This window comes from Lepus europaeus, chromosome 22 (assembly GCF_033115175.1).
Source record: "Lepus europaeus isolate LE1 chromosome 22, mLepTim1.pri, whole genome shotgun sequence".
NCBI classification, from domain to species: Eukaryota; Metazoa; Chordata; class Mammalia; order Lagomorpha; family Leporidae; genus Lepus; species Lepus europaeus.
Window position 1 is genome coordinate 1,182,630 of NC_084848.1, and position 25,712 is coordinate 1,208,341.

Below are 25,712 nucleotides of genomic sequence, written 5' to 3' on the forward strand. Positions count from 1 at the left end.
AAACACCTGAGTTCCAGCACGCCTGGTTCCAGGTGTCTACCTTGAGCCCGGATGGCATGCGGCGGGTCGGGCCTCCTCTGAAACTCTGCAATGCAGGTTCCGTCTCCACTGCCAGACACACTTCCCGCTACACACTCCCATGAGTCCCACCCAGCAGCTCACCTGCACCCACGGCCTCAGCGCCAGGGAGCCGCTGTGCAGGGCGGACAATGTTAAGAGCACATCTACTTGCTTACAAAATCAAACAGGGCAGGTGTGGCCGTCAGTTTAGCTGCGGCTTGGATGCTCATACCCTGTATCAGAGCCTGGTACCTGGGCCCCTGCCACGCACGCGGCAGACCCAGACTGAATTCCTGGCTCCTGGTTTTGTGCAGGTCCAGCACCAGCTGTGGCGGGCACCTGGGGAGGGACCAGCAGGTGGGAGACCTGTCTCCGGCTCTCCTACTACAAGAGCCATCCAGAAGGCGAAGGCTGAAGGCTCTGCTGAGGCCACGGTGAGGGACGGCCGCTGGGAAGGAGAAACGGGCCTGCACCCCCACTCAGGGACAGAGGCCAGCACCGGCGCCGCGTGTCCTCGAGGCTCAGACGCCACCGGACACGCGGGCAAGCACCGGGAGGGGGCGCGCGCCGCACCTGCAGGATGAAGCGCTGCTTGTGCGTGTACTCCTGGTCCATGACCGGCCGCCGCGATCCAACACACATGTTGAACTGTGAGATCCTGCTCTTCAGTTCTTCATACAGCTCAGCTACCTGACAAACACACGAAGCCTGGCGTCTCGAAGCAGCGCGTTCCCCCAACGGGGAGTGCGTGATGATGGGGCAGTGTGGACACGGCCGTGGGAGGAGCCACTGGAGCCGCCAGGACGAGGAAGAGCGAGATGCTCCAGCAGGCGCGGGCGCGGAGGGGAAGATGCTGCACCCTCCCCAGCCCAGCTCCGAGTCCGGCTCCACCCCACCCCAGCTTCCCGCTAACGCAGCCCCTGGGAGGCAGCTGTGACTGCTTGCTGCACCCCATGGAGACCCAGGCTGGGTTCTGGGTTCCTGGTTTCTGCCTGGCCCCCAGGCACTTGGGGAGTGAACGAGGGGACAGAAATCACTCCCTCTGTGCCTATCTGCCTTTCAAATGAACATAACATGTTTTAAAACACGCTCAATCCAGGGCTAGCGTGGAAGAGCAGAGTAAGCCGCCACTGACGATGCCAGCGTCTCAGAGTGCGCACCTGAGCCCGCCGAGGAGAGCAGCAGCTGGCCCAACTGCCGCCCACACGGCAGGACTGCATGGAGTTCTGGACTCCCAGCTTCAGCTTGGACCAGCGCTGACGGCTGAGGGCACTGGGTGTGAACCAGAGGATGGATGGCATCACTCTCTCTACCCCCTCTCCCTCTGCCTTTTAAGTACATGCAAAACAAATAATCACTTTTTAAAATAAAACTGTGCCATCTTCTCTGGCTGAAATATAATAAAAAATTAACAAAACAAGCCATCTAAAAACAGTTCTTTTTGCCTGGAGCTATCAAAAATGCTTCTAGGCCGGCACCGTGGCTCACTTGGCTAATCCTCCACCTGCAGCACCGGCACACCAGGTTCTAGTCCCGGTTGCTCCTCTTCCAGTCCAGCTCTCTGCTATGGCCCGGGAAGGCAGTGGAGGATGGCCCAAGTGCTTGGGCCCTGCACCTGCATGGGAGACCAGGAGAAGCACCTGGCTCCTGGCTTTAGATCAGCATAGCGCTGGCCGTAGCAGCCATTAGGGGAGTGAACCAACGGAAGGAAGACCTTTCTCTCTGTCTGTCTCACTAACTCTGCCTGGCCAAAAAAAAAAAAAAAGCCAAAAGCTTCTAGAAAATCTCAAAGAGGAAAACAGCACCAAGACAGTGACATTCCCACAAACCAGAAACCAGCGGATGTGACCAGAGCTGGACTCACAACCACATTCACGGCCGTAAACACTTTGAATTGGAAGAGCTGAAAAGACTGGCGAATACTGTTCTAAAACAACAAAAACCGTAAACTAAGGGACAAAGAACCGAATAATAAAGAACAAAAACAGTCCACTAGAACCCTGCCCCCCAAAACAAGCACCCTACCCAGCAGAGCAGGCTCGCCGGAGCACAGTGAGACAGCCGCCTCACAGAACACACAGCAGGACGACCCACCCAACCTGTCCATCTCCAAGGCAGGGTCTGGCCCCCGCCCAGCTCCGAGGAGGTGGACGCTAAGCCCGGGACCACTCTGCCTCGACGTGGAACCGAGCACCGAGGGACGAGAAGCCACAGCGGCCGCCACCTGAGGTGGGGAACAGCAGGGGCGCTGCTCCGGCCCGCTGCTACCCCCGTGCGCCGAGCTCCACACTCACCAAGTAGATGGACAGCGCGCACTCACCTCCCTGATCCTCTTGATCTGAATGTAATTTAGGCGTCCCCAGTCGAGTTCGTCCTTCAAACACACGAAAGCGAACCATTATAACCAGAGCACAAGAAAGCACGCGTGCTGCCCTGAGCCACCGCGGCCCTGCCCGTGTGCTCGCCGCCTGACCGCGACTGCCGTGGGAAGCAGCTGTGCGACATGTCGCGGAGGGGCCTTACAGGAGAGCCAGAGCTAAGCTGCACACACAGCAGATCGCTTTAGAAGGAAAAAATCTGGCCGGCGCCGCGGCTCACTAGGCTAATCCTCCGCCTTGCAGCGCCGGCACACCGGGTTCTAGTCCCGGTCGGGGCACCGATCCTGTCCCGGTTGCCCCTCTTCCAGACCAGCTCTCTGCTGTGGCCAGGGAGTGCAGTGGAAGATGGCCCAAGTGCTTGGGCCCTGCACCCCATGGGAGACCAGGAGAAGCACCTGGCTCCTACAATCGGATCAGCGCGGTGCGCTGGCCGCAGCGCGCCTACCGTGGTGGCCATTGGAGGGTGAACCAACGGCAAAAGGAAGACCTTTCTCTCTGTCTCTCTCACTGTCCACTCTGCCTGTCAAAAAAAAAAAAAGGAGAAAATCTGACCAGAAAAGGAGCCGATGGAGGCTCACAGGTGAGGTCCCTTTAAGCTCATTATCTAAACCCCGGCTGAAAACACAACCAACCAAGCGATGGTGTACAATTTACACCCAGCACGTCCAGCCCAACACCCACGGCCAAAGAGGCGCCCTGAGTGCAGAGGCCAGGTGAGCCGCCGGCCAGGAGGACCCACCTTGGGATGCCGCAGCTCCCCTCTCTGCCTGCGCGCCTGCCACGCCTGGGAACAGAAGCCAGAGCTGCAAAACGCGGTCTTGGCTCATCAGACGTCCAAGTGCAACTGCCGTGCGTGCACCGTGAGCAGCTTCACCACATGGGACTCCCAGCGCCAGCCCTCTTCCAGCAGTCTGATCGCCACGAACCCCCGGGACCCTCCCTCTCCCTCCCGCACACAGCGAGCCCTACTTTGAACGCCTCCACGAGGGCGATGCAGTCACTCTTGCTGTTGCCAGCGAAGCTCCCCTTGTTCCTGCACACACGGAACAGAGGGTCACCGGCAGCAGGGAGGCCGAGCCGCGGCAAAACACGAGCGCTCCCTACCTGTACCCGTCAAGATGCTGCCTGAAGGGCATGGCGAAGAAGTTCTTCAGAGAGAGCGCTGCCGCTGGGGGGGAGAGCAGAAGGGGGGGGCGTGAGCCTGGCGGTGGCCCCGCGCCCCGCCCCGCCCGGGCGCACCCTGCCCCGCCCGCCCCCCCCCCCCCGCCCCCGCCCCGCCCACACCCCGCCCGCGCCCCACCCCGCACCCCGCCCGCCCGCGCCCCGTCCCCGCGCCCCGCCCACACCCCGCCCGCGCCTGGCCCGCGCCCCGCCCCCCCCGCCCTTGCCCCGCCCTTGCCCCGCCTTCACCCCGCCCGCGCCCCGCCTGGCCCGCCCGCACCCCGCCTGCACCCCGCCCGCCCCCCCCCCCCGCCCTTGCCCCGCCCTTGCCCCGCCTTCACCCCGCCCGCGCCCCGCCCGCGCCCCACCCCGCGCCCCGCCCGGCCCGCCCCGCCCGCGCCCCGCCCACACCCCGCCCGCGCCTGGCCCCGCCCACACCCCGCCCGCGCCCCGCCTGCACCCCGCCCCGCCCGCTCACCGATGACCAGACACTCGTCCAGGCACCCGAACACGTGCCCCAGCACGATGAGTTTACCAAGCTGCTGGCTAACGGGGAGCTGAGCCAGGACCCTCCCCAAGAAGGTCAGCTCGCCGTCGTGGGGGTTCTCGTCCTCTCGCTGCCCACTGACTGCCAGCGCTCCCACCTTGACCAGATAAACGGGCGCGTCAGCAAAGCTCTGTGTGCTGGCACAGTGGCTGAGGGAGGCCGCGAACGGCCTCCGTGCGCGCCAGCGCTCTTGACGCTGAACTCGGGGCCCACGCTACTTGTCGCGGTCGGGAAGCAGAGCGGCAGGCCGGCGGCACAGGAGCTGAGATGCTGGAACACGTGCGCGCCGCCCCGGGCCTGGCTGAGCTCCAGCCTGCTGATGCTGCCCTAGGGGGCGGGAGGCGACTGCCCACCCGTGTGGGCTCACAAGATGGAGTTCCAGGCTCCTGGCTTCAGCCTGGCCCGTTGTCGTGGACATTTGGATCAAACATCTGTCTCGCTGCCTTTCAAATAATTTAAAATTGTTTATCATTAAGAAGAATGTTGCTGGCAGGTAACACTCCAGAACACACCCACACACGTCTGCTCTCCTCTGACTTAGCAGGCAGGAGTGGCACGTGCAGGGTGGGGCCGCGCACAGCGCCTCCCACAGTAAGAGCGGAGGAGACCCAGGCAGGAGTGGCACGTGCAGGGTGGGACCACACACAGCGCCTCCCACAGTAAGAACCTAGCAGGGGTACAGAGGAGACCCAGGCAGGAGTGGCACGTGCAGGGTGGGGCCGCGCACAGCCCCTCCCACAGTAAGAACGGAGGAGACCCAGGCAGGAGTGGCACGTGCAGGGTGGGGCCGCGCACAGCGCCTCCCACAGTAAGAGCGGAGGAGGCCCAGGCAGGAGTGGCACGTGCAGGGTGGGGCCGCGCACAGCGCCTCCCACAGTAAGAACCTAGCAGGGATACGGAGGAGACCCAGGCAGGAATCCATTTAAGGGGACAGCATTCGAGGGGCAGAAGCAGCCCAGCTGTGCCAGCTAACAGCGTGTGGACTCGACCACAGCACGCATGGCCAGAGCTCAAGCACATGTCCAGGGGTCTCTGGCAGGGGAGGGAGCTGGGAAGGCAGGCGGAGAGCTGGAGGGAGAGCCAGGGCCCCGATGGAGCCCTCCTGCCCCGCCTCTCACCAAGGGCCACACATGGCAGGCCTGGGGCAGGGGCAGCACAGGCCGGGGCAGAGCTGGGGTTGTGAGGTCCAGTGGAAGAACTGACAAAGCCATCGAGACAACGCACACAGAACCTGGAGTCAGCCACTCATCGCTGCGGGCTCCCCAGCCTTCGGGACAGCGGCGCTGAGAACCGCACTGAGCCCAGTCCCCCCAGCTGAGAAGTCCACACAGGAGTCCTACCTCCTTCAGCAGCAGGACGGTGCGCTCGATGTCGCTCAGACTGGGAGGGGACAGGGCAGTGGCCAGCAGAGCTCTTGGCTCACCCATGTCCAGTAATTTCACTTTCAATATTGTGCTTCCTAAGGGGCAACGCTGAAAAGAGCAAAATTAAACTCAGCACATACAGGCGTCATTCCAGAGACCAGGACGAGGAGAGAAAGGAAAAGGGGCAGGTGGGGGGGTGTGGCGAGAGCAGGAAAGAGAAGAGGAGAGAAAGAAGGGCGAGGCGGACACAGAGAGAAAGACAAGGGGCCCCGGAGGGCCGGGCACTTGGCCTAGTGGTTACGCCGCCTGTGCCTTGTAGCAGAGTGCCTGGGTTTGAGTCCTGGCTCCCTCCCAAAGCACACCCCTGGAGGTAGCAAATGACAGCTCAGCTCCAGAGGATGGGTCCCTGCCATCCTCTTGGAAGACATGGAGTTCCAGGCGCCTGGCTACATCCTGGTTCTTCCAGGTACCTGAGGAATCAACCAGTGGATGGGAGATCTTCCTGAGTCTCTAATACTTTAAAAAAACAAGAGACAAAGAAATAGGGGGTGGGAGCGACAGGGGGAAGTCCAAGGAGGGAGGGACGTGGAGAGGAAAGGTAGCCCAGTGACCACTCCCAGGCACACGGCGGGACGTGGGGGCGCTCCCGGCCAGCAGACGCTGCACATTTCTCCATCAGACCCGAGACACCAAACTCAAACTGCACCTCAGGACGAGCACCTCAAGTTGGGGACTGTCCTGGAATCAAAACTACATGACGGGGCCAGCGCTGTGGCACAGTGGCTTAAAGCCCTGGACTGTGGCACTGGGAGTTCGAGTCCCGGCTGCTCCACTTCTGCTCCAGCTCTCCGCTGTGGCCTGGGAAAGCAGGAGAGGACAGCGCAAGTCCCTGGACCCCTGCACCGCGGGAGGCCTGGAGGAGGCTCCTGGCTCCTGATCAGCTCAGCTACGGCCTTTGCGGCCACCTGGGGACTGAACCAGGATGGAAGATTCTCTCTCTCTGTGTCTCTGTCTCTCTCTGTAACTCTTTCAAATAACTAAATCTTTAAAAAATTGTATGCGACAAACTGTTTAGTGAAACCCTATCTATAAAAAGCAACTTTGACAATGGCCAGCATTCATTACCAGCATCTCTGGGACAGCGTGGTCAGGGATGGAGGTGTCCCAGAAGTCCTTGTGCACCAGTCTGTAACAGTAGCCTTTTGACACGCGTCCAGCCCGGCCTGCAAAGCAGAAGCGCTCAGACACCAGCGGGCTCAAGGCCCAAACATCAGCAGGCACACACATCCACGAGCGGCCATTAAGTACTAAGAAAAACCCTCGCTCCTGCCAGGGCGGACAGCAACAACCTCAGAAGAGGCTAGAGCACTCCCAGGAGCAATACATTCTCCTTATTCCCAGTAAGTGACCCTAAAAAGAAGAGCTGGTCTAAAAAGCCTGGGCAGGGTGGGTCTGGCGCTGTGGTGTAGCATGTTAAGTGGCCGCCTGCGATGCTGGCACCCCATACGGGTGCCAGTTCAAGTCCTGGCTACTCCATTTCAGGTCCAGCTCTCTGCTGTGGCCTGGGAAAGCCGTGGAGGATGGCCCAGGTCCTTGGGCCCTGCACCGCGTGGGAGACCCGGGGGAGGCTCCTGGCTCAGCCTGGCCCAGCCCTGGTTGTTGTGGCCATTTGAGCAGTAAACCAGCAGACGGGAGACTGATGGATTCTTTCTCTAACTCTGCCTTTCAAATAATAAAATAACTATTTGAAGAAAAAAAAAAAAGCTAGAATAAGTTACCATGTGAATAAACACTGACTTCTACTCAGAATCTATACTATAAACCACAGCGTGTTTCTAAGGAAAACCACCCTGGTCCAATATGTCATGGAATCCCAAACACTCAAAACACACACCCCCTGCAAATGCACAGCTCACACTGGCATGGACGCGCAGGTCACCAAACAAGGCACACAGCTGGAGACAGGGGTGGGGCCTCACCACCTCCTGCTCGGGCACTGCGCCACCTCTGGTGGCCTTCACGCAGGCCCTTGCATGGTGCTCGGAACCAGGGCTGGCCTTGGGAGACCCCACAGACAATTCTCTCCTGATTCTAGCACTTGTGGAGCAGAAACTTTGTTTTTTTAATTTGGGCTGGCACTGTGGTGTGCCAGGCAAAGCCACCACCCTCCTATATGGACGCCAGTTCAAGTCCCAGCCGCTCCACTTCTGCTCCAACTCCCTGCTAATGTGCCTGGAAAAGCAGCAGAGGATGGCCCAAGTCCTTGGGCCCCTGCATCCACATGGAAGACCCAGAAGATGCTCCTGATACCTGGCTTTGGCCTGGCCCAGCTCCAACCATTGCAGCCATTTGCAGAGTGAACCACCAGACAGCAAGATCTCTCCCTCTAACTCTGTGACTCTGCTTTTCAAACAAATACATCTTTAAAATGGCCACAACAGCTGGAGCTGGGCTGATCCGAAGCCAGGAGCCAGGAGCTTCTCCCATGTCTCACACATGGGTGCAGGGGCCCAAGCAAGTGGGTCATCCTTTGCTGCCTTCCCTGCCATGTTAGCTTGGAGCTGGGTCAGAAGTGGAGCAGCTGGGATTCAAACAGGCACCCGTGTGGAACACCCACGTCGCAGGTGCAGCTTGACCTGCTTCGCCACAGCACTGGCCTGGAGCAGAAGCTCTGGTATCCTAACACGTGATAGAGCCTGAGGGAGTGCAGGGAGCAGGGCAGAGGGTCCTTAAATACGCAGCTGTTGAGCCGCGTGCGGCACCGTGGGTTAAAATACCACTTGGGACATCCACATCCTGGACCAGAGCGCCGGTTCTAGTCCCGGCTGCTTCACTTCTGATCCAGCTCCCTGCTAACGTGCCTGGGAAGGCAGCAGAAGATGACTCAAATACTTGAGTTTCGCACCCGTGTGGGAGACCCAGATGAAGCTCCCGGGTCCTGGGTTCAGCCTGGCTCAGACCTGGCTGTTACAGCCATCTGGGCAGTGAACCAGCAAATGGAAGACGCCCGTCTTTCTCTCGCTCGCTTGTTCTCTCTCCCTTTCCCTCCCTTCTCCCTCAGGCTGCCTTTCAAATAAATCAATCTAAAAAACCAAAATAGTTAAGTATGTGACTATTAAAAAGATGGGGCAGCCCAGGGAGCTTTGCTTTCCCACCTGTGGCGTCAGGAAGGATGACGGGAGTCTGGCTGGACTCCTCCCACCCTGGCAGTGACCCTGCCGGGAGGCTGCTGGGGAGTCTGCTCCCACCCCCACCGTCCCCACCCCACACCAGGCCCTAGCTGCAAATGACAGGCCTGCCAAAGGAAACCCGAAAGTAATCATAAAAATGAGCCAAAAACCCTTCTTCAACTCTAACAAGTGGGTTCAGCAACCCTGCAGGATATAAGATCAGCACACAAAAACTCAACCCCTTTGCTAGACACTAGCAGTGAGCAAGCAGGAAACACAACGTTATTTACAAATCAAATCAATCAAGCAGGGGTGCGAATTGTGCACCAGCACGGAGCGTGTGGGTTCAGAATCACAGGACGCTGAGCAAGGAGCCTGAAAGGGGAGCCAGGCCCCACGGCAGGACCGGGACACTCCACAGCCACCCCGGGCACCCCCGCCAGCTCGCGACACTGTGCTGCGCTTACAGACAATGCCCACAAGGGGGAGCTGAAGAGCAGCTTTCTATGCAGGAAAATTTTTATAAAGAATTTTTCTAATCACAAACATTTCAAACACGAACAAGGCAGACAAATGATAAAATTCCTACAACCCCAGGACTGGCCCAAAGAGAATCACTTTTAACAGTTTTTGCGCATTGATTTCTAGTCTCATTTTCTAAGCACTGTTTTGTGGGGGTTGCTGGGAGGAAGGGTTAACACAGGGAACTACACCTAACTCAACACACACAGGCTTCTCACAAAGCAGTAGCAGCCTCGCGACACCCCTCTTGCCGGCGCCTGCCCTCGCTCTCAGGGCCTCTCCAGCCAGGCCCGTGGCAAAGGCAACAAGAGCCGGGCCAAAGCCAGACTCCTGGGTTCCGGTCTCGGTCCCACCACTCGGAAGCACAGCTGTGAGCAACTGCTCTCTCCGCACCGCAGGGACCAGGGCGCAGGCCGCCAGGGGCCTGGGGGAGCTCTGCAGACCGGCGTGGTGACCGCATGGTTCAAGGCAGGAGCTGCCTGACTCGGCAGGGGTTCCCACCGGGCCTCTCGCCCGCCCCAGAGTCCTCCTGAAAACCCGCGCACTGCTCAGGCAACGCCCAGGCCCCAGCGGCTCCCACCTCGACCCGTGCACCGTGGCCAAAGGTGCCCCGAAGATGGCTGCAACCTCCAGCAGGCGGCACGCGGCTCATGCCGCAGAGCCCACTTGCCAGAAAATCCTCCCTCAAACAGCGCAACGTGGGGAGCGGCGGGAGGAAGGACTGTCGGGAACCAAGGGGCAGCACCTGGGGAGCGGCGGGAGGAAGGACCATCGGGAACCAAGGGGCAGCACGTGGGGAGCGGCGGGAGGAAGGACCATCGGGAACCAAGGGGCAGCGCGACGTGGGGAGCGGCGGGAGGGAGGACCGCGGGAACCAAGGGGCAGCGCGACGTGGGGAGCGGCGGGAGGGAGGACCGCGGGAACCAAGGGGCAGCACGTGGGGAGCGGCGGGAGGAAGGGCCGTCGGGAACCAAGGGGCAGCGCGACGTGGGGAGCGGCGGGAGGAAGGACCGCGGGAACCAAGGGGCAGCACGACGTGGGGAGCGGCGGGAGGGAGGACCGCGGGAACCAAGGGGCAGCACGTGGGGAGCGGCGGGAGGAAGGGCCGCGGGAACCAAGGGGCAGCGCGACGTGGGGAGCGGCGGGAGGGAGGACCGCGGGAACCAAGGGGCAGCGCGACGTGGGGAGCGGCGGGAGGGAGGACCGCGGGAACCAAGGGGCAGCACGACGTGGGGAGCGGCGGGAGGGAGGACCGCGGGAACCAAGGGGCAGCACGTGGGGAGCGGCGGGAGGAAGGGCCGCGGGAACCAAGGGGCAGCGCGACGTGGGGAGCGGCGGGAGGGAGGACCGCGGGAACCAAGGGGCAGCATGTGGGGAGCGGCGGGAGGAAGGACCGTCGAGAACCAAGGGGCAGCACAGGGTGGGGAGAGGCGGGAGGAAGGACCGTCGAGAACCAAGGGGCAGCACAGGGTGGGGAGAGGCGGGAGGAAGGACCGTCGAGAACCAAGGGGCAGCACGTGGGGAGCTGCGGGAGGAAGGACCGTCGGGTACCAAGGGGCAGCACGTGGGGAGCAGCGGGAGGAAGGACCGTCGGGAACCAAGGGGCAGCACAGGGTGGGGAGCGGCGGGAGGAAGGACCGCGGGAACCAAGGGGCAGCACGTGGGGAGCGGCGGGAGGAAGGACCGTCGGGAACCAAGCGGCAGATCCGCTTGGTCTCCATCGCCGTTCTGCAAATGTGCGGCTTCACTGTACGAGACGACAGTGCTGAGACGGTGCCCAGCTCCTGGGCACAGCAGCGGACGGGCTGGGTCTGACGGAGACCCCACAACACGAGCTGCTGCCTGCGGCTCGAACGTGGCTCCAACACGGAAGACTCAGAGCAACAGCGCAAACACCAGAACTCCGAAGACACCGTGGGGGGAGGGGCGGCCCCTGTGTCCCACACTGACGCCAGCTGCGCCCCGACTCCAGGACGCCAGCTTCCTGCTGGGGCAGGCTCCGAGGCAGCAGTGACGCCGCGTGGACACCTGGACGGGGTTCCTGGCTCCTGGCCAGCCCAGCCTCAGCTGCTGGGGTGTCGGGGGGAGCCCCTGGATGGGAGCCGTCCCCCAGACACGGCGACGGGAGGGGCCTTACCTTTTCTCTGGTTGCAGCTGGTTTTGGAAGCCCAGCTCAGCCGCAGGCTGTGGTAGTTCGTGTCTTCGTCACACACCAGCGTCCTCGTCAGACAGAAGTCTATAACTGCCATTTTAAAACACAGGGACGTCAACACCGTGCACACGAGAGACTGGTACACGACAAACCACAAGGCACACCATGCACACGAGAGACTGGTACACGACAAACCACAAGGCACACCGTGCACACGAGAGACTGGTACACGACAAACCACAAGGCACACCATGCACACGAGAGACTGGTACACGACAAACCACAAGGCACACCGTGCACACGAGAGACTGGTACACGACAAACCACAAGGCACACCGTGCACACGAGAGACTGGTACACGACAAACCACAAGGCACACCGTGCACACGAGAGACTGCTACACGACAAACCACAAGGCACACCATGCACACGAGAGACTGGTACACGACAAACCACAAGGCACACCATGCACACGAGAGACTGGTACACGACAAACCACAAGGCACACCATGCACACGAGAGACTGGTACACGACAAACCACAAGGCACACCATGCACACGAGAGACTGGTACACGACAAACCACAAGGCACACCATGCACACGAGAGACTGCTACACGACAAACCACAAGGCACACCATGCACACGAGAGACTGGTACACGACAAACCACAAGGCACACCATGCACACGAGAGACTGGTACACGACAAACCACAAGGCACACCATGCACACGAGAGACTGCTACACGACAAACCACAAGGCACACCATGCACACGAGAGACTGGTACACGACAAACCACAAGGCACACCATGCACACGAGAGACTGCTACACGACAAACCACAAGGCACACCATGCACACGAGAGACTGGTACACGACAAACCACAAGGCACACCATGCACACGAGAGACTGGTACACGACAAACCACAAGGCACACCATGCACACGAGAGACTGGTACACGACAAACCACAAGGCAGCAGCCCGGGGCTCCCCGGCAACACAGCGCCTCCTCACTGACCAGGCCAGCACCTCTCTGGGTGAGAAACACACACCAGGTGAGGGCCACTGTGTCCTACCAAGGGCCGGCCTGGGCTGCGCCCCAGAGTAGCACCACAGCAGGCCGGATCCACAGCCTGGACGTCTGTGTCACCAGGACAAGTGCTGAGCTTCCCTGGGCCATGGTGCCCCCTTCCACACAGCACAAGCGACACCGCGGGCAGTGTCCCCACATCCTGCAGCCCAAGTCCAGAGCCCCCCGTGTAACGGCCTCCCCGCCACGTCTGAGGGGAGCACAGCCCTGGCTGGTGACCACGCCCCCGCCCCCGCCCCCACTGCACAGCCTCTCAGCCCTGTGACTGCTGGGCACCTGACCCCTCAGCACCCACTGCCCAGGCTCGGGACAGTGGGGGCTCCTCCCTGAGCCTCTGCTTACAGAGACCACTGTGAGCCCCCGGGCCCTGTGTTCACCTCTGCCAGTCTCCTGCCCCCCCCCCCGACAGCCACAGCCAAAAGGCCCTTAATTAGCCTGCTGCACTCTGTCTGGAGCCCTCCCAAAGCTGCCCTTGGGGGGGTCACCAGTGACGTCCCCACTGCTCACCTCCATGGCCTCTCACTTCCTCACACTGGACCCTCCAGCACAGGGAGACGCACACCTCTCCTTACACACTGCTTCTGGGCCCCAGGGCTCCCTGCCTCCCTGCCAAGGCCGGGGGAGCACAGCTGGGCTCCTGGCCTCCAAGTTGTCACCGGCTGACCACTGCCAGCTGCACCCAGGCCAGCGCCTCCTGAGCGCTCTACACCACACCTCCCGGGGGCCCCACTCTGTACCAACTCTGCTGTCCCTGCAGGACAGTCTCCCTGGAGCAGCCGACGCCCACTGCCCACCCTCTCTCCATGTCCCAGGAGAGGGGCCTCGGGCCAGGCTCTCCTCCAACCTCGCCACTGGCTCCACGGGGCCCTGAACAGCCCTGGGCGTCCCAGGACCTGAGCTCCGGGCCAGCGCCCACCTTGGGTCCAGCTCCCCGCCACCCTGCTCTCTGCTGACGTCACCACACCCGCTCTCGGCGTGGGGCCCCTGTTCTTCCGCACAAAACACCCTTCAGTCCAGAATCCACACACCGCGTCCCATCCAGTTCCCTCAGGACCCGACTCGAGCGAACCCCGCCTGCAGGAGAAGCCTCCCAGCCACCTCTCTCCTCACTCTCCCCAGCATTTACCTTGCTGCTTGTCTGTCCTGACGCTGCGTCCCCACACCCAGCACGACGCCAGGCAGGGGCAAAGGCTGCCAGCAACCACCACCCGGCATGCACAGCCCAGGCCGTGCCTCCCGCCGTCCCGCAGACCTGCCACTGTGCCCCAGCTGCACCCAGGACTGCTTCTTACATGTATCTGCGACCTTAACTCTGTTCCTATGTGACTTCGCCTCCACCTGCCAGTCCTGTCCCCCTCGGAGGGGGGTGACCGTGGGAACAGCCACTTGGTCTCATAGCAGTGCCCAGCACCGAGAGCAGTGCCCACCGTGTGCCAGGCTCTCAGACACAAATTAACAATGCAACAGACGCAGGGGTGGCCATCTCCCAGGTGAGCAAGGACCAGGTGACACACAGCCTGGGCCACAGGGTGCGTGGTCCCCTCTCGCTTCCTCAGGAACACAGGTGGCCCGGGCCAGAAGAAACCCCAAAGTGAGAAGCAGCGTGTTGGGGGCAGTGAACTGGAAGATAAGGCGACACTGGTGAACCGACTTTCTAGAAAGTCTCTTCAAGCCAGGAGAGCTGAGAGGGAGGGAGCGCCACCGCAGAGGTGGCAAAGGCACGCGAGCGCCGCCTACCGTACTTGACGTCTGGCACCGTGACGGAGCTCTCCGCGATGTTAGTGGACAGAATGATCTGCCAGACAGACGAGGAAGGCGGCTAAGGTTCTTTCTGGTCTCCAGGCTTCGTTAGGCAAAGTTCAACAATTATTTAAAAGCCTCTTCATGTAAGACTGAACTCAGACTCTGGACTCGCCATTTCCTATTTGGCAGGCCCCCGTTGGTCAAGGAGCCCCGGGGTATGGAGAAGCAGCCACAGGCACATGGCAGGGGCCCACGAACAGCAGGCAAGACGCAGGCAGAGAGGACCTCCTGATCCCTGAGGGGCGTGGGGGAAGCTGCCATTCCCAGGAGCAGAGCACACAGCCAGGTTAACCCCGAGGGAGGGCTGTGACCCTAAGAACACGAGGCCTGGCCTGCCCTCGCAGAGGTGAGGGGTCTGGGCTCAGGCGCACAGCCCAGGTCATCTCCTGCAGCTCGAGGAGATGACTCCATCGCTCACACCCACAGGATCACAGAAACCCTACCAAGGCGGACCGAGACCTTGGCTCCCGGCAAAGCCGCCAGACACACACCAGGGACACCAGGCAGTCTCAGAGCTTGAGACGTGCCAACAAGAACGAAAGGCACCAAACCCACTACCAACAATGCCTTGAATTGAGAAAAGTTTTGGAATCTTAGCTTTATAAAAGCCACCTGCGGGGCTGGCACTGAGGTACAGCAGGCAAAGCTGCCACCGGGACGCCGGCATCCCTTATGTGCACCGGTTCACTTCCCATCCAGCTCCCTGCTGACGTACGTGGTGAGCCATGGGAAGATGGCTGCACCCATGTGGGAGACCCAGAGGAAGCTCCTGGCTCTGCCTGGCCCTGGCTGTTGCGGCCACTTGGGCAGCAGACCAGCGAAAGGAAGATCTCTCTCTCTCTCTCTCTCTCTCTCTCTAACTCTGCCTTTCAAATTTTAAAAAAGCACATGGATTTTAAGACTGAGTTATGGACCTGGCCCACCAGGCCAGGCTCTGCACGAGCCAAGTCTGCGGAAACCGCCCTGGTGCTTACCGCCGTCGCCGTCTCCTACCTTTCGATACCCAGGGACTGGGCTCAGAAACACATTGTTCTGCTCCTCCAGAGTCACGGTCGAGTGCAGCGGGTACACCTGCAACCTGAGACGCCCGAGTGCAGTGAGCCCCGCGGCCGCGCAGGGAGGTGGCTGGGAAGGCGAACCATGGCGGCGCGTCAGACCCACCTTTTGTGAACCATGTTGGTGAGAAGCTCATGCATGCAGTTTATTTCCCCCAGCCCTACAGAGGACAAGAGGGGGAGGGCAGGACACAGATCTGTAGTCGCTGCTAAAGACCAACCTTTCCCCAGAATGACGTCTTCCCTGGAACGCCCCACCTGTCCACTTTCTCTGACTTTACCCTCTGCTTGCCTGTAAAAACACACGTGGCACTGCCTCGCGCTAACCTGAAATAAGGACCCTCCTACTCCTCCACATCTTCCTTCCAACACCAGTGCTGTCTCTGGGTGTGCGCTGAGGAACTCACGCAGGCGCCGGCTGGAGCGGCTGGATCCCCACCTCCCAGTGGGAAACCTGGACCGAGGTTCCAGCTCCTGGCCCAGCCCAGCCCTGTGATCACAGCACTGGGTGGGGAAAGCAGCGGGCGCGAGTTCTCCCCTCTCCCCCTGCCTCTGGACAATAAGGGGGAGACAGCCACGGCCACCGTGGTCATGTGGTAGTTACGGGGACAGGCCCACAAAGCAAACCCACTCTAAATAAAGCAGGACAGAAACCGCGGCTCAGGCCTGCAGCCCCGGCTCCGTGGGTCACTTCCAACAACAAACCTGTGTGACTGCTGCTGCCGAGACAGCTCCATCCCTTAAAAAATTTAGAAATCCTTTTGAAGAAGTACAGCTGAACACAAACCAACCTCTTCAGGGAGGTCCTGGTGTGTCAGGGAACAAGAGCCAGCGCAACAGCAGCAGCGTGTCACAGCCCAGGCAGCCCTCGCACACGCCTGCAGGTGCAATGAACTCATCACTGCGCTGGAGCCCTCGCACACGCCTGCAGGTTCAGTGAACTCATCACTGCACTGGAGCCCTCGCACACGCCTGCAGGTGCAATGAACTCATCACTGCGCTGGAGCCCTCGCACACGCCTGCAGGTTCAGTGAACTCATCACTGCACTGGAGCCCTCGCACACGCCTGCAGGTGCAATGAACTCATCACTGTGCTGGAGCCCTCGCACACGCCTGCAGGTTCAGTGAACTCATCACAGCCCAGGCAGCCCTCGCACACGCCTGCAGGTTCAGTGAACTCATCACTGCGCTGGAGCCCTCGCACACGCCTGCAGGTGCAATGAACTCATCACTGTGCTGGAGCCCTCGCACACGCCTGCAGGTTCAATGAACTCATCACAGCCCAGGCAGCCCTCGCACACGCCTGCAGGTTCAGTGAACTCATCAGAGCCCAGGCAGCCCTCGCACACGCCTGCAGGTTCAATGAACTCATCACTGTGCTGGAGCCCTCGCACACGCCTGCAGGTTCAATGAACTCATCACAGCCCAGGCAGCCCTCGCACACGCCTGCAGGTTCAATGAACTCATCACTGCGCTGGAGCCCTCGCACACGCCTGCAGGTTCAATGAACTCATCACAGCCCAGGCAGCCCTCGCACACGCCTGCAGGTTCAATGAACTCATCACAGCCCAGGCAGCCCTCGCACACGCCTGCAGGTGCAATGAACTCATCACTGCGCTGGAGCCCCCGCACACGCCTGCAGGTTCAGTGAACTCATCACTGCGCTGGAGCCTGAAGGTGGCAGGACCAAGTGCCACCAAGTGCCCCCCAAGGCCACAGTGGGGCACATCCTGAGCACACGCTACCAGCGGAGGTGCCGGCCACACACACAGCACGCCCACCTGGCAGGGAGCACACGCTACTGGCGGAGGTGCCGGCCACACACACAGCACGCCCACCTGGCAGGGAGCACACGCTACCGGCGGAGGTGCCGGCCGCACACACACAGCACGCCCACCTGGCAGGAGCACACGCTACCGGCGGAGGTGCCGGCCACACACACAGCACGCCCACCTGGCAGGGAGCACACGCTACCGGCGGAGGTGCCGGCCACACACATAGCACGCCCACCGTCAGGGAGCACACGCTACCGGCGGAGGTGCCGGCCACACACACAGCGCGCCCACCTGGCAAGGAGCACACGCTACTGGCGGAGGTGCCGGCCACACACACAGCACGCCCACCTGGCAGGGAGCACACGCTACTTGTGGCGGAGGTGCCGGCCACACACACAGCACGCCCACCTGGCAGGGAGCACACGCTACCGGCGGAGGTGCCGGCCACACACACAGCGCGCCCACCTGGCAGGAAGACCAGCACGCTGCTCCGTTCCAACACAAACTGGGCGCCCGACCAGCTCTTGCTCCTGTTGGAAACACGACGTGCACAAACGTTAGTCAAAGCTATGGTAGCCACTCCTTTTCTAGAACCCCACCAGCACAGGCTCTGGGTCGTAAAAGCCTCTCCCAGGCGCTCCAGTGGGAGCCAAACACCAGGCGATCCCCAAGGTCCCCCGCAGGAGGGCCGGAGACACACGGCCCCTGCTGCGCTGTGCGCCAAAGCTCTCCTTGCATGCAGCTGCTGTGACCGCAGCCTCCACCCAGGGAACAGCAGACATGACTACAAGCAAGACTTCAACTCCCAGGAGCCCAAACTATCGGTCCAGCACCACACGTCATCCTCTGCCTCCTCCTGCCTGCACGCCCGACCTCCGGGTGAGGCCCCACTGCACCAGGGCACGGCAGCAACACCAGGGCACGGCAGCAACACGAGCAAAGGCCCTGCTCTTTGGAGAGGACATCCTAGCTGGAGACTCAGACAGGAACAAGCACACAGGCAAGGCGCCCCAGAACCACAGCGAGGCCGTGCAGGAAACAGGGCAGGTGCACCACACAGCCCTAGAAAGGAAGGCTGGGAAGGCTCCTGGAGGAGCCAGCAGGGCAGCTGGGGGCAGTCAGGCAGGAGCCGGAGCGTGCAGCCCAGGCTGTACTGGGGACAGTACGGCCGAGAAGGGCAAGGAGGCGAGGGGCCAACAACAGCCAGGCTTCTGCCTGGCTGCGACCACCACACCTCAGCCCAACCAGAGGCAACGCTTCCGGGCAGCGGGAAAGAGAAACCCCCATGAGGACACATCTGGGGGCCCCTTCATGTGGAGGGGCACTGGAATGAGGTCGGTCCACCCTGAGCAGCAGACAGAGGCTAACAGGTTGGCCAAGGACTTGGAAATGACAAGACAGGACTACAGAGGAGGGGGAGATCTGACAGACAGGAGCTGGGTGAGCGCCAAGGTCATGGCCACCACAAGGCACCGCGGCGGAGGCTCAGCAGCAGAAGGGCGGGAGGCCCCACCGTGGGTGCCAGGCGTTGCTCAACAGAGCCCAGAGCGGCGGTGTGCCGGCGCGCAGACTCGACAGGAGGAAGCTTCCTTCACCCAGGCTAATCTTGAACCTGCCAACAGCAGGCCCAGGTACGGCCCCTGAGGACCCAGCCCACCCAGCCGAGGGCCGGCCGAGTCCATCCTGACGGTGACGGACACATGTCCTAGATCTGGGAACAGTTGCCTTCCGCGGCAGGGCTGCCCAAGAACACAGACCACGGCCCACGCCTTTCCAACCCCACAGCTCCCCGACGGCACAGCCTCCAGCCGGGGCACCCGCCCAGCGAGGTTCGCAGGTCTTCCTGACACCAGGAGCTGCTGGCTGGGAAAGAGGACACATCCAGCGAAGGCCCAGTCATCCCATCAGTCCTCCAGGAGGCACTACATGCTGCAAATGTTGAAGCCAACAACCAGGAGAAAACAATGAAGGTGCTGGTACTGCGGCAGTGTGGGCTGAGCCTCCGCCTGTGGCGCCAGCACCCCAGGTGCTGCTGTGTGGCCCGGCTGCCCCGCTTCCCATCCAGCTCTGCTGTGGCCTGGGAGGGCAGCAGAAGATGGCCAAGTGCTTGGGCCCCTGCACCCACATGGAAGACCCGGATGAAGCTCCTGGCTCCTGGTTTTGGATTGGCCCAACTCCAACCATTGCGGCCATTTGGGGAATGAACCGGCGGATGGATGACCTTTCCCTCTATGTCTCTGCTCCTACCTCTCTGTAACTCTGCCTTTCAATAAATAAATAAAATCTTTAAAAAAATTTTTCCAGTAAAAATTTTCCAAGGTACTAACTTGATTTTAAAATATACAGATTGACTACTGAAAAGGTATCTACAGTTCTGTCTTAATATTTTAAAAACCTTAGAAAGTTTCAAAATGAAGAGTGAATTGTTAAAGTCGCACACAGGGGCTGGTGCTGTGGCATAGTGGATAAATCCGCCACCTGCAGTGCCGGCATCCCATATGGGCGCCGGTTCGAGTCCTGGCTGCTCCACTTCTGATCCAGCTCTCTGCTATGGCCTGGGAAAGCAACAGAAGATGGCCAAGTCCTTGGGCCCCAGCACCCACATGGGAGACCCAGAGGAAGCTCCAGGCTCCTGGCTTTAGATCAGCACAGCTCCAGTTATTGCAGCCATCTGGGGAGTGAACCAGCAGATGGAAGACCTCTCTCCCTCTCTCTCTCTCTCTCTCTCTCTCTCTGCCTCTGCCCTCTGTAACTCTGCTTTTCAAATAAATAAATCTTTTCAAAAAAAATAAATAAATAAAGTCCCATACAGCAAAGCTCAGTCCGTCACCAGCTGGAGTGTCTCTCACCTGTTCTCCTTCATATCCAAGTCGTCAAACATCTGAATCAGGGAGACGGCCACTTCATAGATATCCTTGGTTATCACTGGTTCCTCCAGGAGATGAGCAGAAAGCTAGAGAGAGTAAACAAAGAAGGAGACAAAGTCAGGCTCAGAGGAAACCCCATGGCCTCCGCCTGCAGGGACAGCAACTCACACAGGCACAGCTGAGGTCCCCGCTGCTCCTCTTCCCGTCCATCTCCTGCTGTGGCCTGGGAGAGCAGCGGAGGACGGCCCAGGTGCTCGGGCCCCTGTACCCACATGGAAGACCCGGATGAAGCTCCTGGCTCCTGGCTTGGCCCAGCTCCGGGCACTGTGGCCATTCGGGGAGTGAGCCACAGGATGGAAGGTTGGTCTATTTCTATCTCTGCCTTTCTTTAAAAAATTAATCTTTAAAAACATTTTCTAGAAATTAAAGGACTCAAGCACAGCCCCTGGCACTGCAGCAAGGATGTAGGCACAGAGCTGACACGAGAGGGCGCCTCCTGGCGGACAGGAAGGCTGGCCCCTGGCGGACAGGAAGGCTGGCCCTGGTGGACAGGAAGGCTGGTTCCTGGCGGGCAGGAAGGCTGGCCCTGGCGGACAGGAAGGCTGGCCCCTGGTGGACAGGAAGGCTGGCCCTGGCGGACAGGAAGGCTGGCCCCTGGCGGACAGGAAGGCTGGCCCTGGCGGACAGGAAGGCTGGCCCCTGGCGGACAGGAAGGCTGGTTGGTTTGGTTTTTGTTTTCGATTTATTTATTTATTTGAAAGGCAGAGTTTCAGAGCGGCAGAGACAGATTCAGAAGCAGAGGGAGGGAGGGGTGGGGGGAGAGGGAGGGAGAGAGACAGAGACCCTGACTTCCACCTGCTGGTTCACTCCCCAGGTGGCCACAACAGCCAGAGCTGAGTCGACCTGAAGCCAGGAGCTTCTTCCGGGTCTCCCACACAGGTGCAGGGGTCCAAGCACTTGGGCCATCTTCTACTGCTTTCCCAAGCCATAGCAGAGAGCTGGATCGGAAGTGGAGCAGCTGGGACTTGAACCAGTGCTCATATGGGATGCCAGCACTGCAGGCAGCAGCTTTACCCGCTAGCCGCAGCGCCGGCCCAGGAAGGCAGTCTCGGTGGCAGAGAAGTCTCCCCAGCGCCGGCCCAGGTGGAGTTTCTCTGTGCCCAGCACCATTGCGTGGCGGGGGGGGGGGGGGGGGGGGCAAGGTCACATCCACACTGCCAGTCACAACACGGGGCTGTCTACCAGGACTCACCAGGCTGCTTTAACTGTGCGGAAAGCAAGCCACGCCGACCCTGGGCGCCAGATGTGCCCTCGGGCACGTCCACAGCACTCAGGTAGGGTGGAAAGACCGGTCAGCTCCAGCTGGGTCTCTACGAGGCCCGCCATGACGTCCACTTCGTCACGTCCACACAATCTCTATCATAGCCAGACCGGGTTATTTTTAAGGCTTTTTGTTGAATAACAACAACCACCTGCCATGTGCAAGCCACTGCATTTGACTTTGTGAAGAACACATCAAGGACCCTCAAGTCATCAACCCTTATGCACGCAAGCTCATTGCCACCGTGACCTGGAGTGAACGACATCACGTCTTGCCGCTGCACCGCCACTGCTTCCTGGGGGACAGCTGACAGCCGCTACCACGATCCTGAAGACGCAGGCCTGACCGCCGCTTCTACCGCACGTGACTTCCTACTTTACACAAACTACAACCAGAATTTTTTTTTTTTTTTTTTTGACAGGCAGAGTGGACAGTGAGAGAGAGAGAGACAGACAGAAAGGTCTTCCTTTGCCGTTGGTTCACCCTCCAATGGCCGCCGCGGCCGGCGCGCCACGCTGATCTGAAGCCAGGAGCCAGGTGCTTATCCTGGTCTCCCATGCGGGTGCAGGGCCCAAGCACTTGGGCCATCCTCCACTGCACTCCCAGGCCATAGCAGAGAGCTGGCCAGGAAGAGGGGCAACCGGGACAGAATTCAGCGCCCCGACTGGGACTAGAACCCGGTGTGCCGGCGCCGCAAGGCAGAAGATTAGCCTAGTGAGCCGCGGCGCCGGCCTACAACCAGATTTATGATAGCACAACTGTACAACAATTTAAAATGCTAGATGTCCCACAAACACCAAGAGTGGCATTCAAGCCCATCTATAAATCTTCCCACACACATAATTCCACAGAACTAAACCCACTCGTGAGATGCCAAATCCAGTCCTGCTTCCTCCGAGCTGGCTCAGCACAGGGCATGCAGGAAGTGCCACAGCACCAGCCCCACCTGCCAGGACTAGAAAGAAACAGGAGAGGCAGGGCCGTGCTCCCCTGCGCCCCAGCACACACGCAAGGCCTGGTGTCTGACGGGGCCTCACACACGGTGGGCAGGGTGGCAGCACAGAGGGAACATTATTCCCAGGAGAGAAGAGCCAGCGGGGCAGTGCTGGGCCCTGGAATTCCGCACACTGGCCCCAAGGACCTGTGCGCAGCCCAGCCAGCAGGTCCAGGACTGCCGCAGGTGGAGGGTGGGCACTGCAGGGGTGGGGGGCAGCTGGGTGGGGCCGAGGCGACTGGGCCTCCACTTCCAGGGCTCAGAGACCAAACCACGAGACCGCAGAACACAGCTGTGCTGTAAGCGGGAGGGGCGAGCAGTGCCCAAACAACCGCAGTGAGCAAGAGGTGGGGGCGGGGGCCATCGATGCTGACCTCCTGAGTTCACTACAGCACACGTTTACATTACATGTACTTCTTCTCAGGATATTTTTGTCACTCAAAAAAAGATGAAAAGAGCACCCAGGCTCAGTTCCCAGCTCCAGCTAACGCAGATCCTCGGATGCAGCAGTCACGGTCCAAGTGCCTACGTCCCTGGCACCCACATGGGAGACCTGGGGTGAGCTCCCGGCTCCTGGCTTCAGCCTGGCCCAGCCCTGGCTACCGCAGGCATTTGCGGGGCCTCAGGGGGTGTTTCTGAAGATGACAGAGGTTGAAAGGGCAACGTTGAGGCACACAGGGATGAATCGGGCTGTGAGGCCTGGAGCTGCCCGTGACAGACAGCGTGGTGGACCAAAGGACACCTGCAGAGAAGGCCCCACGGAATCCACAGACCCAGGGCGGCAGCTGGCGGCAGTGCGCGGCTGAGTCCTGCCATCCATTCCCTGAGAGCCCTACCAGACGCCAGCAGGCAGCCCTGCAGCCCAGGCTCCCCGAAGCCAGGGCCTGGCCGTCCCAGGGAACGCTGGCCAGGCCCGCCCCAGCTCCTGAGCACGTCCGCAGGGCTGTGTGTCTGTTGGTGAGCACTGGCGCTGACACGCAACAGAGCAACTGCCCACGGCCAGGGCCAGCTGCAGAGGGGACGAGGATGGCACAGCACCAGCACACTCCTGAAACGGCCAGGCAACGCACGCTGCTCATCTCCGGGCTCCCTCCTCCCCAGCGAACAGGGGCTTCCCGTCCCACCTGTTTCCAGACTTTCGCACGGACAGAACGGAAGGGAGGCTGGAACGCACGCTCCAGGCCGCGTCGAGGTCAGCCCCCCAGGGAGAGGTGCTGCCGAGGTGGCGAGGGCACCATGGGGCGCGGGAGCACCGCAGCCCTGCAGCCCTCCTCCCACAACCACGAGAAAGCACAGGGTGCACACAGGACATGAGCAGACTCCCCCAGAGGCTGTCCCGTGAAGAGCCCCGAGGAGCCGGGCAGACGAGATACACGCGTGTCCCGGACGGCTCCCGGGCACAGCACACAAAGCGAGCACAGCAGAAACACACGGTGCCATCGACCATTTCTGAGCCCTGACAGACGGTCCCCGGTGCTGCCGCGTCTGCAGGCGCCATGAATCCAGGCAGTGGGGAAACAAGCCCCTCCACCCCCAGCTGCGCCAACGCTGGCTGGCACGGACCGAAGCCTGCTGTGTCTTCAACACCAGCAAGGTGTGCGGCAGCCCGGGGCTCAGCGCGGGGGCGCTTCCGGGCCGTTTGTCACGGCGGACCCAGGAGCTCCCCTCCGCTTCCTCTTCCCATGCCCGGGCCCTCCCAGCTCTCTGCTCTCCGTTCTCCCAGGGTCGAAGGCACCTTCACCAGGAACGCGGCAGGGCTCCCAACGCACCCCGCCGTGGTGAATGTGCCCCAGGTCGTTCAGGTAGTACTCCTCGATGGCGTGGGGCTGGCCTCCCACTTCGAACACGTAGGCGGGCTTCATCTTGTTCTGCACCGGCACGGCGAAGTAGTCCGCAAACTCCTGGCAGTTGATGGTGGCGGACATCAGGACCACCTGCGGCAGAAGACAGCCAGGCAGAAGCTGGGGCCGAGACGGCGTCTCCTGCCTCATCCTGCCTCTCCAGCAGCTTCCCAGACCTCCAATCAGACCCGCCTCTAGTACAACACAAAGTGCGGCAGCAGGGAGAACACTCGCACGCTGAATTTTCCTTTCCCTTCAGTTATTTTATCAGATGGGAGCTTCCGTGCTCTGTGAAGGCTCAGTCGTAACCGTTTATCTAACAGGGAGCTTGGGCAGGCGCTGGCGAAGCAGTCATGGTGCTACTTGAGACACCTGCACCCCTGCTGAACACCTGGGTCCCACTGCTGGCTCCACCCCTAGTTCAGCCTCCTGCTGAGCAGGCCTGGGAGGCAGCAGCGGATGGCCTGAGTAGTTGGGTCCCTGCCACCATGCAGCAGACCTGGACTGAGTTCCTGGCTTCTGGCTTCAGCCTGCTCCACCCCAACAATCATGAGCATTTGGGGGGTGAGCCGGCAGACAGGAGAGCCCTCTGTAGCTTTCTTTAATTTTTTTTTGCCGGCGCTGCGGCTCACTAGGCTAATCCTCCACCTGCGGCGCCAGCACACCAGGTTCTAGTCCCGGTCGGGGCGCCAGATTCTGTCCCGGTCGCTCCTCTTCCAGTCCAGCTCTCTGCTGTGGCCCGGGAGGGCAGTGGAGGATGGCCCAAGTGCTTGGGCCCTGCACCCGCATGGGAGACCAGGAGGAGGCACCTGGCTCCTGGCTTCGCATAGGCGTAACATGCCGCCATAACACACCAGCTGTAGTGGCCACTTGGGGGGTGAACCAATGGAAATAGGAAGACCTTTCTCTCTCTCTCACTGTAACTCTGCCTGTCAAAAAAAAATAATTTTTTAAAAAAGAGAGTAAGTCACTAGATGACATGTTCTAGAAAAATGAGGGGGTTAACAGCAAAGGGCAGCAAGAGACCCCTGAAACCTGTTCCTGACCGAGAACCTGGGGAAGTCCCAGGACAACAGCTGGGCAGCAGCCCAGAGGACCAGCTACAGGCACTGGGATGACAGAGGCCCAAAGATTTGTATGTCAGCCTTACAACACTGGGCCATGAGTACCAGGGGCAGCGGCCCCAGCTCAGCCAGTGGCCCTGGGGAAGGTGGCCGCACAGCAGAGCACGCCCCACCCGGACCCACAGTCTCCACGTGCTCAGGTGTGGACAAGCACTGGCTTCTGGCTGCTGACCCGGCAGTGAGAGGAACAGATCAGGGCACTGACTGGGTAAACGAGGCCTCTTTTTCCCCGTGACATGAATCACAAAAGACACAGCTGGATCCACCAGAACTCTGAGACGAGACCTGAGGCTAGAACACACTCAGCAGCCACCCCGGTGAGGAGCCGCACTCCCGGAGAAGAGCCGCACTCCCGGAGAAGAGCCGCACTCCCGGAACAGCGGGGCCCTGGCCTATCACGAGGCACGGGAAGGCTTTTGTTTGGCAGAACACAGTGTCCACACAAGAAGCAAACAAGACGCAGCCCAAGGACTCTCCTGCCAAGAC

At 60.8% G+C, this 25,712-nt stretch overlaps 1 protein-coding gene across 1 annotated transcript in view; it reads right to left on the reverse strand.

The window, feature by feature from the left end:
• Positions 1-25,712, reverse strand: part of TDRD9 (tudor domain containing 9) — an 84,185-nt gene that overhangs the window by 23,178 nt on the left and 35,295 nt on the right. Inside the window, exons 7-21 of the mRNA XM_062181869.1 lie at positions 24,031-24,195; positions 19,929-20,032; positions 17,545-17,609; positions 15,411-15,465; positions 15,243-15,327; positions 14,184-14,241; positions 11,340-11,444; positions 6,636-6,733; positions 5,487-5,618; positions 4,078-4,243; positions 3,543-3,606; positions 3,408-3,471; positions 3,178-3,222; positions 2,381-2,434; positions 634-750 (exon numbers count right to left, since the gene is read on the reverse strand). Coding sequence (XP_062037853.1) covers positions 634-750; positions 2,381-2,434; positions 3,178-3,222; positions 3,408-3,471; positions 3,543-3,606; positions 4,078-4,243; positions 5,487-5,618; positions 6,636-6,733; positions 11,340-11,444; positions 14,184-14,241; positions 15,243-15,327; positions 15,411-15,465; positions 17,545-17,609; positions 19,929-20,032; positions 24,031-24,195 — 1,377 coding nt within the window. The remainder of the gene's footprint in view (positions 1-633; positions 751-2,380; positions 2,435-3,177; positions 3,223-3,407; positions 3,472-3,542; positions 3,607-4,077; positions 4,244-5,486; positions 5,619-6,635; positions 6,734-11,339; positions 11,445-14,183; positions 14,242-15,242; positions 15,328-15,410; positions 15,466-17,544; positions 17,610-19,928; positions 20,033-24,030; positions 24,196-25,712) is intronic.